Here is a 17,266-nt window from a genome sequence, read left to right as displayed (position 1 = left end):
GTGCAGAGCCTACCAGATTAGGCAATGAGAGTAAAGCATCTTGCCTAAGGATGCAATTAGTATGGTGCAGATAACCTCGAACCCATGCCTATCACATGCTAGTCCGATATTACCATTACACCATCACTCTCCAGTATATACAGCACCCGCCACGATTTCTAGACGGTCTCCCATCCAGAACGCAACCGGGCCCAACGTTGCTTAACTTCGGTGATCTGACGAGAACCGGTGTTTCAACGCAGTATGGCCGTACGTATAGTACGTTATCTATGTAATTGACTCAATTGAAAATAATGTTTCTTTGTTAAATGTGAATAACTATACTATAGTGCACTTTTGACCATTTATTCAGCAAAGGCTTTGAATTTGGACAGTGATTCTATGGGGAATAGCAATAGATCCTTTTCTGCTTAATTTCTATGTTATGTATGTAATAACTTGATTGAGCAGATTTACCTCATTTCCATAGACCATACTATAGTGCACTGTTAAATGAATTTGTTCCTAAAAGGTTTTGGAATTTCACGGTTGAGTAAGCATACTGTCTACCTTCAAAGGACTAGAAATATATCATATGTTGATTATCTATATCCATATTTTAAGTATGACAATCCTTATAATACATTAACTACAGGTAATGCTGGTTAATTGCAGTGAGCATATTGCCAACCAACAGGTGTTCACAGGAATACCAACATTAATGTTTCAGTATTTCTCATGGTAATACAAAACTTATGCTTGAAGTACTATGTTTGTAATATATCACATTAATTTTCTTTCAAAAAAAGGGAGGAATTTAATGTATCAACTATAAATCTGAAAACGATTTTGTAACCTTTTATTTTTCTTGGCACCAATACATGCTAAAGGTTACTAACCCAGTTTTAAGATGTTAAACATATTAAAATATCGGATAATAATTATGTATTAAGGACAGGAAAGGAGTTTTTCTTTTTTTCCATGTATGACATTGTCTCATCCATTTTAATCCACACAGTAGCGTTTTCCCCTTTTGAACGGCATTAATCAGTACCAAATGCCTTAGGTTTTACAACAGGATGCCTGCGTTCTATCTTCACTTTAATTCGTTGACATGGCCAGGTTGTGTCTACTTCCGATTCCGTCAACTTTAATCCTAAATGTGTATTTCTAGCTTCTACCTGTATTTTGTTTCAGCTTTGTATATAATGTGGATTATATAAATATATGCGTTAATTAAAAACCGGTTGACCTCAGAAAACTTGTGACTGCAGACAACAGCCAACGTCTATGATAATATTATTGCTATTTTTAGTAGGTCGTAAAAAAAGCTCTGTGTCTACAGTACAATATCAAACTTTATGTAACAAAAACTGACCAATGCATTATTAATCTGTGTAGAGCATAAAAATGAAATAGCGCCCTCTTAGGTTTCACCCACTAAACTGGACCTATCTTTCAAATATTTGTGGATTTAGGATACGTAGTCAAACGTCCTAGAAACCGTACAATGGTGACTGTGAGATCACAATCGTAGCTGTGTTCACCTTTTGTTTCGTCTTTTGATCCTGAAATCATTTTAAACAAAGGCACCCTTTTCGATTCAGGTGGCGTCCCATATCCATCATGTGTGGAAAGGCATACTTAGCCCAAACACTAATAAACTGTAGTAATTAAGCCATGATTAATACGCTATTACAGTACTATTATTGCTGTCAATCGCCATAATCTCAAAAATTGTTTCACAAACTTACTATTCTTACGACACACTTTTCATTTTGATATAATGAAATGCTATGTAGCTTCAATGAAGCTCTATACCGCCATGACCTAGTTACGAAGCTGACTAAAAAATTAAATGTGGTATTACCGTATTAACATTTTAACCTTTAAAGTACTTTTATCACTTCAAAGGTTATGGGTCAATTAATGTCGTGTATGGTAAATATTTCACGAATTAAATCTTTTAAACATACTGTACTGTGCATAATGTAATTTAATAATGTATAATGTTCACTATGGTTTATGGTTTTAAATTTATATAGCGCAAAATACAAATAGTCTCTATGCGCTGTTTAGCACAAGTGTGAAAAAAGTGGTAAAATAAACCACGAAATAGCCTAAAAACCGAATAAATTAACAAAGACAACAGAAAAATCCGAAAACGGAATCTCACATCACCACACTTTTTCACTAACTTGTCAAGACAAGCTAACTATTTATTCACAAGTGTCATAGTGATGTGAGCATCTGACTATCCTGCCTAACAAACAATAAAGTGAATAAAATGTATATATGAGAACAAAAATAAATTCGCACAGAACGAAACAAGTGAGTTTTCAATTGAGCTCACCTGTAGCCAGAGGTGCTGAATGAACCCCTATTTTTTGCTGAAATGGCCTTGTTAGACGAGCAGAAGTGATTTTAAACCTACCAGATACAAATACAGATCTTTTATTGTCATGCAAACCAAAATAGTACAGTATGAAATTTGTCTTTTTGTAACACTTGCAAAAATCACTTTTATCAACAATGAAAATTCTAATACCTAGTATAGTTAGAGGAAAAATGGTAAAATCAGCACTGTGGTCATGTTAGAGTGTTGACAAAGTGCGAGGCAGCGAGGCAAGCGCGGCATGCCAAATATTTGTGCGAGGCATCATTTTATCATTTCCAAAAGTGCGAGGCATATAGTTTACAATTTCAAAAAGGTGCGAGGCATATCTTAACGTGCTATTATGCTATATTATAGGCCTAATAATCAATCGATACAAGCGTATCTAAATAGATTCGTGTATACACTCATCATGTTGTTTATTTTTATGTAACGATTGTTTTTTCATTCAAGTCATATCGTGTCAAATTTTACTTTTACAAAAGTGCCCAAACTACGGTTCAAAAATCTGAACGACAGTCTTCAACTTTCGATAAACAATAATTGTTATAGCAACACACTCATCAAATGACTGCAATGTTTGTTGGCATTTCGAGCGTGTTCACTCACATGTCTCTCGAACATAGCAGAGTGAAAATAATATTTTGTCACACCCCTGCGCCTAGATCCGGTAGACCCGAGAGATGGAAAATCCCTCTGTACTATTTAGCAGGTAGCGGAATGATTCAGCCCTCAGCTCAGAGGATTGTGGTGCATTCCCCTCCTATAGCACGTGGTTTCAGCAGCAACGCACAGACTTCTCTCTGAGCGGCGTGCCAAAGACATTTTTGACATTCCATTCTCTAGGAACAACACGTGTACCTCTCTCGCAAATAAGGTGAACAGCGATTGCCAGGACAAGTTCAATAACTGGCGGTGAATAAAAGGTAACTGATATGGCGATCCAATAACATGCCGCAAAGAAAAAAATTGCGACAGAATTCTGGAGCGCGTGTGAAAAAAGACTTACGTCCGACAATTGTAATACTAGGCCTAAAATTAAACTTTAGCTAATATGCTTAGCCCTAACCTAGATAAGAGGCCTATGTAGAAAATAATTTAATCAATTTTGATATAATAATAATTGGTGTAATATTTAATAATGATACACTATTCCTGTTTTAGTAAGCTAGGTATATTACGAACGATTTTTATTTATTGTTGTCCATGTATGTACTAATAAACCTGGCGCTAGTTTCCTTCGCTTGTATTTTTACTCCAAATTTGATAACTAACTTTATCGTGTGAATACCACACCTTAGAAGTATACCTCATGAGTACTTTAATGAAAGAATCACATAAAAAGTAACAAATAAATCCTTAAATTAATGATTTTACAGGCGTGTTTCTCGCACACTGTTCGCGAATTTCACTTATTCAATGTTCAATATTTTTGTTTCTATGGAGCGCCAAAAGAGCAACGATAATAGAGGACTAAAACTCAGTGGAATGCGTCAATTTCTCATGCATTTATTGGTGAAAAACACGTTTTATTTCAATATATTTGTTAATTTGTCAATAAAAATTCTGTAATATGTTACTGCTGATACTGTTCTGTTTTCAAAGAATAATAATCGATCCTAAATCAACATCACTACCTAGTCTAGACCTAGGACATCCTACTAAGGATATTATGATGAATTTTTCTATTTTATTCTTTAAAAGGTTACCGAAACCGTGTACATTATCAACAGTACACCGGTGAACAGTAACATTTTTCCTTACTGACAGTGACAAAATCTATTGAAATTGTACTTGATTTTCACCAAATAATGCATTAAATATAAATGGATTCCACAGAGTTTTTAGCCCTCTAATTAATTTTGCTCTTTTGGCGTTCCATAGAAACCAAAATATTGAACATTGAGTGTGCGAAATGCGAGAAAAACAACGTCTGTAAAATCACCAATTTAATGGATTTATTGTTACTTTTATGTGATTTTTCTTCATTAAAGTAGGCCTACTAATTCTAAGCTGTGGTATTCAGGATAAAGTTGGTTAAAATACAAGGCTGGTGCAAAAGGAAACTAGCCTAGCGGGCCTAGGCCTAGGCTACTTCAATTTCGGTGATTTCCTGCCTTGCAATTTTGAGAAATGATAAAATGATGCCTCGCATTTTTTGATGATGGTAAAACGATGCCTCGCATAAATTTCTGACTTGCCTCGCATGCCTTCCCTGCCTCGCGTGCCTCGCTGCCTCGCACTTTGTTACTACCCGTCATGTTACAAGAGTAGTCAAAACAATATAGACTATCTGATAAAAATCCTAGAAAGTAGGAAATATTTTGCCATTTTTCCCTTGACTATAGATCATGTTGATTTTTGCCATTTTGAGGAAAAATAAATAGCAAAATAGCACTATAAAAATATATGCCCTTGAAGGCCAACCTCCATTTAGGCAAGCTACATTTGATCCTTTCCAAGTTTTAAGCTTTAAAATGTTAGTACTGTAAGTACAGAAATATGGCACTACATATTACCCTTAAAAAATTTGAAAAATTTTTCATGAAACAGTATACAATTTTTTGGAGTGCTGGATATAACATTTTAAACAAAACAACTTTAGTACATGTATGTATATTTCTTATGTTCTATGTTATACTTTGTTTACTTTATGTTGTGTTGCTGTAACGCTGTTTAAAATTAAATTTATCTGTTCATTTTTTTGTATTACAAAATGTTTCCTTGATGTTAAATATGCAGACACTAAGTAATTAGTTGCACCCATTCTGAACCCTAAAGAATAAACCTTTTTTTTTTCTAGAAGTACACATTTAGCAGGAGATTTAAAAACATACGCAAGAATGGATTAAATCAATTACTTAAGGATTATTCAAGATTAAATATATATGTAATCATTTATTATAATTAAAGCATATATTTTGAATGCCCTTATATGTACATCTAGTAACAGTGTCTTACTTAAGTATTATAACTTTGCTGGTTGCTTGTAGATCATAACTTAGATTATGCTAATAGGGAACAATTTTCATTTCGATTTCACTTTCTATTTAAAATTTCAATTTCCTTGTATCAAAATGATAATCAGGTAGATAGATGTCCTCTTGTGATATTCCGCGTTTTACGCAATTACAAAACCGCATAATTAATATTAATTGTACAACTCTTTAACTAGCTGTTACTTATGCAAACTACATAAATAGTGGCGTTTACACACATATACATTTATTTTTAATATTTATCTTTAAGTCTCTTGCTTTGGTGAAGTTATGAAAATAGTATAATCTGTCTTTTCTTGTCATATTTTTTGTTTATGATTTTATGAGATGCTGATTTCAATTACTGACGCACTACATTATATAGGGAAATAAAAATTCTAATACAGGTAGTTAAAATGGCAAATTTATACTTGTCAAAATAATGGACATATTCTCTAAGTCTATGACCACAAACAACTACTATTATGTATATCATACTGTATGTGGCAACAAAAACTAATCATACATTACTGCAGTAAACAAATGTAGCTACTGCAGTAACTGCCTCAGAATAATTTTGACATGATCCCCTTAAAAAATGCATTGTATAATAAATATAAGTGTGAAGTTATTTCACAATTTCAGGCAATAAAAGGTGACACCACATCTTACAATTTAACCGCTACCTTCTCATTAAAAGTACAATTGTAACCACGTAGACAAATTGTCACCAAAATGTCACTGTATAAGGAAGTCCGACAGATCATGTGGCCCAGAGGGATTTCCCCTGATGCACGAAGAGAAACATACAGAAGGTCAAGTATGGTCGAACACTTTCCCGCGCCAACAACGATTTTAAGCAATCGGGACAATTGGTCTTTTCTAAGAACGATTCACGGCGCCTCCGCTGTGGATTTAAGGTTGATTGCGACATTGAAGTTCCATTCTTGAGTTTGATCTCAGAGGAGCATTATGGGAAGGATGTGTTTTCGGATTACATCCTCAACGAGACTCCTGCTTCTGTTGATTGTCCAGCGATTGGGTTCAACAACTTATTGATGATGTAAACAATAACCTTGGGTCACTTAATTGTTTCAATCAACAATGTTAACAATATACCAGCTACATAGATCTGAAGATCATATTGTACTTACTAGCAACATACATGCCGATTGCAGAATTTTCCATAAAAAAAGGGCAAGAATTGTCTACTGCTAGTTAAGCCTAAAGGTATGCATACCAATGGTCTCTAGTTTTAAAAGAACACTTGGAAAAAAGAAGAAGCGGGGTCCAACCCAATACAACCTCCTTCTCCCCACCCCCTCCCCCTCATCAGCATAGTATATTTTTGGGTCATAGTGTTCTCAGATACAGCTATCAAATGCAAGAAAATTGAACATCTTTACACCTTGAAGCAAGTTGCTTGATATATATTGAGCATTCGTCTTCGGACAGTATACATAGGAACTGGCAATTCAACTATGGCTGCTCAGCATGAATGGAAGTCTGTTCATTTGCCATTTTGTTATTTTACTTCAGTGTTTACATTCAAGTTCTATACAACTTAATGAATGAAATCGTGGGAAGGTGATCACACGCGGTACATACTATAGCTTTCAAGTTTTCCTGTAGGAAGTTTCCTTTTCCTTCAGGAAATTCTTGATTGGTGTGAAAGAATGCTATGTTTTGGTTTTCCCTCTCTGCAGACTTAATTTATTTATATACCGGTTTCCCCCATTACAAAGCACTTTTGGTTGAACTAGTATTAAACACATATTCATTCCCTTTGAGTACGTTGAACATGCCATTAATGAAATGAATGTGCAATATATATACAAACATATTATTTCTTGTGTCAGGAACACGCTGGTGTAGATACAACTTTGCCAAGTAAATTGAAATTAACCGGTTTGCTCGTTAAGATTTTCTGATTGTTGTATAAATATACAACTAAATGCTCGCCGACGCGTTCCGATTAGACTAAGCAGGATATGTTGTCATGACAACTAATCAGATACGGCGGCAGTGAGCCCTTGATTTTATAGATGCTGACGACTTTGTAAAAAAACCGACTCAGTGCTAAGTAAATACATAGAGTATCTAGGACAGAGTTGCTGACGATTTGTAAGATATATTGCAATTTTTCTGTTATTAAATTATTAAACTACATGAGTCTGGATATATTGTGGATCAAGGATGAAGCCATAAACGAGAATTCTTTCATATTTTGCTTGCTGAAAACAAATATTATTTTTATGAATCTGTGATTGGATAGATTAAAATCATGTCACTGTGCATGAATTAAAAACAGTGTTTAAAATGATAATTAGGCCCATTTCTCTACTTTGTTATAATATTAGAACATTTTCAGGCACACCTGTGCATAGCTTTCTTCAAAAACATAATTTGTTAAAAAAAACTCCTGAAGTTATTTCTATTAGTAAACAAACAGAAAATGTGTAATAAAACTTCTAAAACGGTTCACAAATGATGACCTAAGGTATGTTTGATTTACAACAAGAAATCACTTCTCTCTGTCTTGGGAAACCACTAATGCACAGAGCATATAATTAGCCACCACTAAAAAAATGATTTGAGGTCACCTTAAAGGTCATACGATTAGTTGCATTACTTAGAATGTAAAATTAATTGCTAGACACTTGTCGTAAAATTGCATCTGCTTCAAAGTCTACAGAATTTTCTAAACATTTTTAAGCAATTTAGTAAAATAAATTAGCCTAACCCAAAAACTTTTGTTGTTATTTATTTATTTCATAACTTTATTTCTGATCAGATTTCTGAATCTGATCGAAATGATAAATGTTGTGAATAGGATCTGATCAGGGAATGACGGTAAATGCTGGCAAAGGTGATTTAAAAACATCTTGTGTTTGGCGAGCTTGAACTTGAATGAAAACATGACCTCCTAGGTGGAAAAAATGGATTTAAAATAATATAAATAGAAATATTTTATTGTCTAGAGATCATAGGGGCCATCTAAATTGAAGTAAAAAAGGAAAGGAAATAAAAACAGAAAGTTGGTGGGAAATAGTTACAGGGATATAGAGGCTATAGGAATTTAGGGTTCAATAGGGGATACAAGGTTGGAAAGATGGCTTTGGAGTCATAGTTCAAAAAAGAAAGATAGTCAAAAAAATATCAAGATAGGAATGAAAGGTAATTATATAGGAAAAGGTGTTAACAATAGGGACAGGAAAGGTGGAAAGTTAGGTAGAGGTAAAAAAAGGCAACATATGAGGCCAAGCTTACTGGCTAAACTCAGGGCTCCAGAACTTAAGGGGCCCCAGAGCATGAGCGGCCCCAGAGCATGAGCATCCCCAATGCAACTACCTAGCATTGGGGGACTAAACCAGGGGCCTATGCTTACTGCATTACACCACTGGTGGTGGGAGAAGTGGACAGGTTAAAGATAGGATAAGAGAGGGTTAATAGGAGATAGAGAATCAGGATAGAGGATAGATACATTAAGACTTCTACTATACAATAGTAAATTGACCTTAGATCAAATTAAATTACTTATAATATAGTCAACAATTGCTATAAAAACTTTGATGGTACTTATATAAATTGTCTTTCTTTTGTTTTTCACCTTTAAAATAACCCAAACAATAGCTTAGGACTTTTAAGAGTACCTACCACTCCTGCCCTGGATATAAAATCATGATAACACCAATTGGGGAAAAGTGCGTTGAACTTTGTACTATTTGTTTACTAATATTTATATTGTACTTTCAATACAATGCAGTTCTTTTCATCGAAATCAACCAAAAAAGGACACATACAAAGCCTATAGCCAATATTGTTATTTTTTCTCCAAAAAAGAATAAAAGTGTGAGGAGGGTAAAGCAAGCACTGTGGCCTAGCTAAAAGACGATATGTTGCGTTGCATATGGTGGCCAGGGAATTGTTTGGTGGCTATGTAGGATTGAAGAAAATTGAGCTTGGCATACTTACTAGCACTGTTGGTCTCTAGTTAAAAAAAATGGAACTTCAAGGGGCAGGTGTGAGGGTGTTGAGTAGGGGTACTGTGGTGGTAACTCCTTGGCTATGGGACTTGTATACCGTATTAAATAACCTATCTGGTATCCCCTGTATTTAAAATATAGTAAAAGACATAATGTCTATAAAAACATTAAGAATGGTATTATTGATCAAAACAAAAAGAAACGAAAGTGACTATAGGATAATATGGTAACAGCTGGAGTAATGCTAACTTTCCAAGGTCATTGCAAAAGGTATTCCCAGGTCAGTATTCCCAGGTCAGTCTCAATGTGATAAATCAATAAACAGGTGGTTTTAGCTTTTACTTTTGCAACATGAGAAGCAAGCTCATGTTGTAATGTTTAGCTCAATTTCTTAAGTAACTGATACACTATTAAACCTGACTTGAAAAAGCACTCTGCTTTTGAAAAAGAATCATAGATATTCTCAAACCGCAATCCGTATTTTAGAGGGAGTTGTACATCTTTCCAGCGACATAATTATTATAAAATTGCGCATCTCTGAAAAGGCAAATTTACTGTTTCAATACATAACAAACAAAAAATGATATCGGGCAGACCAGGGTCAACCTAAGTGATCACCGTAATCACTGTAGCATGCACATAGGTAATTTATGTTTTGTATCTCATTAGTTTGTCCATGGAGGTATACCTCCATGGTTTGTCCAACTATACTGCTCATACAGAACAATTTGTTTATGAATAAAACCATGAAGTAACAAATATTTTCAGATTTTTTTTTCTGATTAATGTAACATAAGTAACTTTACTTATTTGGTGTGTTTTTACTGTAGCAGATGGCTGTGGTTAGTAGGTTTGAGAAGGAATTGACAGATACACCTATTATTGTTGAAAGAGGGGGATATAAGTTTATGATATAAACATTTTTTGTTCTTACAGAACCGGCACCTCGAAAGACACCGGTGAGCACGCCACACGGTGAAAAATGTGACCAGAAATATTCAGAATACGCCATGTCACCGATGCAAGATTACCTTTCATTAACCTTCGCCGACGCCGACATTATGTCATCGCCTTCTGTCGACCGTAAGAGCGACTCGATGAGTACGGACCCATCAGAAGGTGCGTCGAGTGTGAGCGATAATCCCGACTCGAACACGGAGCAGGTCTCAGCACGAGTCACAAGCACGACGACTCTGGTGTTGACAGGGGGCGACGGTCACACGTACTTGCAACCAAACTTTACGCGTAATAGCGGAGAGGCTGGTCTTCTTATATGGCAGGTGTCGATGTGAAGCTTTTAACAATTTGTCTTCCCTTTGTTTGTTTTTTTTTATTCTGTACGTGGGAGTGAGTGAGTGACCGAGTAATCTCAGAGAAATGGAGTTTGAGTCATGGTTTGAGATATTAAACCTGACAAGTTAAACACTCCAAATGTCTAATGTACAATACTGAGCTTGGAGGTTTGTTTTGACAATTTTTGTCAAGTCGTCGCTTGTCATTGCATTCGATTTCCTTGATTCCTTTCACCCCTTATCAAAGAGATTTACATTTTAACATTTGATGGTACAAGGTCATCACAAAAAAATTGATTTTAAAGGGTGACAGTTTGATAAAATGACATAACGCATAATTTACAAGTCCTAGGTTCGTTAAATTGAAAGTGTCCTAATTACTGTATTTTACATAACAACATTCAATTGTAAATTATATTGTATGTTCTTAGTTTTATTTGTTGATAAATTTTACATTTTAAATAATTATATGCAACAAATATTGTTTGCCTTTTATCTTGTCTTTAAAAAAAAAGTAGTTTTAATATTATCGCTGTATTATACAGTACTTAGTTTGTTATTTTCCGTTGTCAATTTTGCAAATATTTGATAGCAATATTTAATTTCTGGTATTTAAAGCTTTTTCTACACTATCACTAGTGTGATGTGCCCAAATATGGTAGTGATATGCTTAAATATGGTAGTGATATGACATCAGCATATCCATATATGGGCACAGCACAGTTTTTTCACATACAATTTTATAGTGTAGATAGAGCTTAACAATGTTTTTAATCAGTAATATTTGACAGTCGTCCACATTTTTTATTATTGAAAATAACAATCATCCAGAAATGCAACCCACCCTAGTCGCTGAAAACATAACATCATTTCTCTTTATTCATCTCATAAACAAACAAAAACCTAATTTTGCTACATTTCACTGATTTTCTAGTATTTTGTTATTATCTTTTGTGAATGATCCAGACATTGATGCGGTGAAAGGCTTGTTATATTTAGTTTCCGAGAGCTTCTGGAGGAAGTTCACCGTCTGCAACTGGCTTAGGTTAATTAGCAACTGCTGAGAGGCCTATATGACTAATTACTATAACGATGGTATAGCCTTACAGAGACAGTATTATGGTGAAACATATACTAGTATATATATATAAACGCGTTAGAACACATATATATATATATATAGAGTTCAGGCCTTTTGTTTGGATAAACTCTTTTTGTTAAGGCAGAGAAGAGACTTTTACGCAGCTCTTGGTCTCCTCTAAGTTTTCCCCTTATTTTGAATTGTAAAACCCTGATAGTTTATTTTGGTTTTAACAGTAAGGTCTACCCACAGTCTACTGAATTTAATGACATTTTGTTCTTAATAAGGTGGAATACATTTACGACATAGCTTTAGTTTGTAGTGAAGGTGGTGTAGATTTATGGTAACTTGCAACCCTAAATGCTTTGTTCAATTCTGATTCTGGTTGATTCCTCAAACATGCTACTGAATGAGTTCAAGGCGGTTGTTTTGTCCACTTTTTTGTACCATACCTACTATAAATATCATAAATATAAAAAATACATTGACGATATAGAAATATCATATTTCATTTAGATATTTGTTTAATTTTATAGTTTTTTAACTTAAAAACTACATTATATATTCTATGAACTAGGTTGGGGAAAACAACAAATGCTCTACATAATATAGTAATTTTTTTGTGATTCATGTATGAAAGATCGCATAGTTCATTCGAAAGAAGTTTTCAAGGACTAAAGAAATATTGGCTGTTCTCCAGTTGTAGTAGCATAAATTCACAATTTTAAATAAACCTTGTTAAAAAATATTACATTTTCACAGATTACCACTTATCCCACAATATACAGTAAATATAAGATGTAAAGAGTTGGCTAGATATAATAGTGTACCCACCCAAGACAGAAAGAATGTTGTCTTAACCAGGATAGCAGTAATGCAGTATACTAATACAACCAAAAATCAGCCTGGTACGTACGTATTAGCAATAAGAATGTTTTGAAATCCTTGCCTTTCATGACTGTCTGCAGTCCGTTTACACTCTCTATATTATAAAGGCAAAAACTAGTAGAGCTTATTAATTAATCCCCCTTCACACAGATAAACACATATCCTGTAGGGTAAAGGATGTGAGAGAGTGGAAAAGAAAAGTGTACCCAAGCCAGGAATAATGCCCTGTGCTGCCTTGTAAGATGTTAGACAGTTGTTTCCAGTTTGTAGTATTAATCCACAAAACTAGTACAATTTACTGAATGAAGGCCCCTTTCACACAGATAAACACATATCCCGCAGAGTATAAGATATATTAGAGTGGGATAGAAAAGTATTAGTATGCCCAAGCCAGGAAGACGTCCTAAAGTCCTGTGTTGGTTTGAAGGTCTGGTTTGTGGTTGGCAGTTGTCCAGTTTAGAGTATGTAGCATTCACTGCTTTAGAAATTATTCAAAAACCTTTAAAGGATGTTTAGTTTTTTGTTAATGGTTAAATTTTTTAAACATTATATTATGCATCACAGTATTAAACTCTAGCAATATAATAAAGATATATTTGTTGCTATGGTTGGTGTAATTATGGAATATATTTTATTCTGATGCTTTTATGTATCACAGAAAATGGATGATTCTCTTTGTTGCTTAGTTTCATCTTTAAAATTAGTTGTACTGTAGGTAGGAGAAATTGGTTATTAAAATTTGCTAATAAAAATGTCCGAATTGTCAAAAATAACATCGATACATCAATCAATTTTAATTGTTTTGGTGTGAAATTAGAATGAAGATAAATAGGTTAAATTCAGGTCAATAAAAAAATAAATAAAACATTTTTTTACTTTTCTTATAATAACTAGCATTATCATGCTCTACATTGTGTCAAGTACTTTTGCCTACATACCTGATGTAAGCTCTGTCTGTCTGTCTACACTATCAAACTTTATGTGTCAAAAAAGGTGATGTGTCCATATATGGACATGATGATGTCCTATCACTACCATATTTAAGCATATCATTACCATATTTAGGCACATCACACTTTTTTTAGTGTAAATAGAGCTTTACAACCTACTATATATAAATATATTTTACAAATTGAATAAAAATAGATAGACATGTATGTATGCCGATATCACTAGAAGTCATCATCTTCTTCATTATGAGATTGACTCATTCATATCCAAGGCTGTCTGTGGAGAACTTACAGCCAGGATGGGCTTAATTAAGCTCATACTAAATGTTCCAAATCGCCTGCTGTTGGTATTTTTAGATATTATTTCATTACTCACATCCAGCGAGGAATTAAAAGTACATAGTCTCAATCCGATTGTTTGGGTTGAGATAATTAGTTTTTACGAGTCCATTTTTTTAAAGCCCAAGTTAGAAAGTGGATTTTTCGTGCAGTATTTCTCCCATTATTTTAGGTATTTTCCTCCCAATTCCAAGATAATGTTTTCAAAATTGTATAAAATTTTGTTTTTGCTTCTTTTAATGGTTGTTTTACTACTTTTTTGTGTCTTTGTTTGAGTTGTGAGCAATAACTATATAAAACTTATATACTCTATTTCCTTAAAATTATTCTGAGTTTCTAGAAATACATTACTGTATATACAGTACCTTAGGCTATCTGTGATTTCATATGAGTCAAGTCCATTCAATTTGTATTTATTTGATTTCTCTAAATCAACCCTGAGTGTATCTAGATATACAATACCTGTGATACACATGTTTAGTAGTTGAACCCAGGAGTTTCAAAGATGAGGACAAATAAGTTGCACCAAATATATTCCAATTTTCATTTCTTTGAACAATATTTTATAAGATTAATCTTTTTTTTAAATCTCGCTGTGAGGCATTATTTTTATGTATTTTTTTTTGTGATAATATAGATTTTGAGGGTTTTGTTTTTTTTTTTTGTACATTGGTTCAAAAGCTTCCATAATGCAATGTGATTGGGTGATATGCTGTGCAGTTTTAAAGCAAATTTATACAGGTACTATAATTACTCAGAATAATATTAAGTTATTAATTAGCATATTTTAAGTTAGTGATATATATTCAAATGAATGCATAGGTCATTTATTTGAAATATTTTAATGTTCAAAAGGTCAATATGTAAATTAACTAAATCATATAAACAGGTAAGTTATAGTGTTGTATGTAAATCAAGTACTGTATGTAAATTAACTAATTAGCATATTTTATGGGTAATAGATGCATAGCGAAAGTGGATGAATTATGCAATGTTTTATTTAAATTTATGACAGGAAAATAATTTAATAAAATTGTATTCTTAAAGTAGTTTAATATATGACAACACCTTGACAGGGCGCTTGTATTCAAACTTAAATACATGTAAATATTTTTGAAATGTAAAAACTAAAATTGTATTATATATACGGTGTGTATATCTCTTCCAATGTATACAACGCATTGTTTCAAAATGTTGGGAATGCATGCGCGCGTATAAATCGTCTGTTAAAACACGCGCGCGTACAAAGGCTGATATAAACATCCATACAGCTTTTGTACGCGCGCGTCAACTGACGTAATTTGGGTGCAAACATCGAGGGCGCTGTATATGCTGGTGCTTTTTTGTTGGCTTTTTAAAAATTCTATAATAATTGTCCTTTTAAGCAATACCGGTACATATTTTTCTTTAGTTTAAGTGAACTTAGAATTTACTGAATTTTATTCAAATGAAATCGGTAACAAGGAACATTATTGTAAAGTGTGACTTTTTAATGTTTATGTAAAGAATAATTGTATGAATATTTGAAAAATTAGTCTTAATTTAAATTAAAAGTACGACATAATTTCTGATATTGCGTTTCTTCTGTGACGGGTGGTCTGTGACTCGTTCAATCGCCGTTTCCATTCATTTCATCAATTGTATTTCTCTTTATACCACCGCAATTAAACCGTGCGTTAACCGTTAGCCACTTCTTACGCAATCGGATAAATATTCTTCCGAGTGGGCCAGCGAATATTTATTTCTCTCAATTATTTGAAATATTTCCTTTTTTTCTTCCTCATTCGATCACGTTTCATATCCTGAGAGAGGACTGTGGTTAAATGACCATGGTGTGGATCCGATATATCACCACAAAATCTACTTCCGTGTGGAAGTACTGAAGGAAAACAATATAGTTTTGTTTAATGAGGAAGTTGTGTAATCGTATGATGATAACAAGTGTATTTGGTTTTAAAATAAACTGGAACAATAATAGGTCTTAATATAATATAATAACGGTCTGTGGCTTTAGTTATTATCACTTTATTTTTAACAATATTGTTAATCCCAACATTTCGGAAAACCAAGGCAATCTAACAACAGGACACTGAGGAGCTCGCCTTGCCAAGTTGGAAACTTGTAAGACTGCGGCTTCGACAAATACCAACAGTACTGTACTATGTACATATTCTCCGGGGCGTGCGGTGTCTGTTAAGAGGCGTGGAACTGATCGTTTCGCAGCCATGGATAAAACCCTTTGAACCCGAAGCTCATCATTCTGTTAGATTGCCTTGGGGAAACCACATTGGAATGCTCATCAGTTCCCATTTAGGCAACGTAAGAACGACGTACACGAATAACCAAAGTTAAATGTAACCAATCACAATCATTCCGTTCTTATCCACTGGGTTCATTAGCAATGTAGATTAGATTTTTGTTTAAACTTAGATTTTATTTGAAAATAATTACGTAATATCCAACGTCTCATTACAGAACGGTTGAAATTTCTGAAAATCAAATATAATAATTGTGTAAAATGTGTACAAGATTTATATTATCATTACTGATGTATATTTTCGTCGATGGTGGTGTATGTTGCTCGATTGATCCACTAGTATATTCAGCTCTATCTACACTATCAAACTAGTTTGACAATGAAAGTGTGATTTGCCCAAATATGGTAGTGATATGCCCAAATAATATGATAGTGATATGACATCATCATGTCCATATATGGGCACATCACTCACTCGCATAAAGTTTGATAGTGTAGACAGAGCTTTAGATTGCCTTGGGTAGATCAAGACATCTTATAACTCGAAGGCCTAGTTATATTTCTAGATGTGAAATATACTGCGTGTAAACTGAACCTTAATCGTCATGTTGTACGCGTCTCGATGTTTTATCTTTGACCATTGTGTGAAGTGTATGAGGATCAAAGATCCGGTGCACATCAGAATCAATCCAGTGACTTGTATAGTGTGTTCACACCCGCCCTAATGACTAATTGACGCGAGGGCCTGCAGTTATTACTAAGGGTGTCTTCACATGTTAATCATCTCGTGGATACGAAACAGTTCTCGTGTGCCACTTTATAGGTCATACGTAGTCTTCGTCTGTCTAGGGAATTACCCATATCCCACGCGGGAGCCGCATCTTTGTTCAAAATGTCAGTAATGACAATGTAGGCCTTCCTTGTATTTCATATCCCCAGTAGAGTCCCGGTTGTTATCTGACACAACTTCCGCTCTTCTAGGTCATGCCAATGTTGCCGAATTGTATGCTTAAGTTATAGTTATTAAAAGTAAGATTTAAAGTAGGGACACAACGCATGAGTGTAAACGTAACGCAAGTAATTTGACCAATCAAAAGCAATGGATATTGGAACTGTGTCGA

General features: G+C 34.0%; 1 protein-coding gene across 2 annotated transcripts in view; it reads left to right on the top strand.

Annotated features, from left to right (window-relative positions):
* LOC140045250 (uncharacterized) overlaps nt 1-16,269 on the top strand; it is a 30,036-nt gene extending 13,767 nt beyond the window's left edge. Inside the window, exons 1-2 of one of the 2 annotated variants that reach the window (XM_072090079.1) lie at nt 8,104-8,529; nt 10,275-16,269. In XM_072090079.1, the coding sequence (XP_071946180.1) occupies nt 8,523-8,529; nt 10,275-10,630 (363 nt within the window). In that variant the 5' untranslated portion in view covers nt 8,104-8,522 and the 3' untranslated portion in view covers nt 10,631-16,269. Of the gene's footprint in view, nt 1-8,103; nt 8,530-10,274 lie in introns of those variants that run through there. The other variant, XM_072090078.1, reaches the window with a different exon arrangement.
* Nucleotides 16,270-17,266: the final 997 nt, after the last annotated feature.

Source organism: Antedon mediterranea, chromosome 3, assembly GCF_964355755.1.
Source record: "Antedon mediterranea chromosome 3, ecAntMedi1.1, whole genome shotgun sequence".
NCBI lineage: Eukaryota > Metazoa > Echinodermata > Crinoidea > Comatulida > Antedonidae > Antedon > Antedon mediterranea.
The sequence above is the reverse complement of the archived record's forward strand: the minus strand, read 5'-3'. Positions and strand labels throughout refer to the sequence as shown.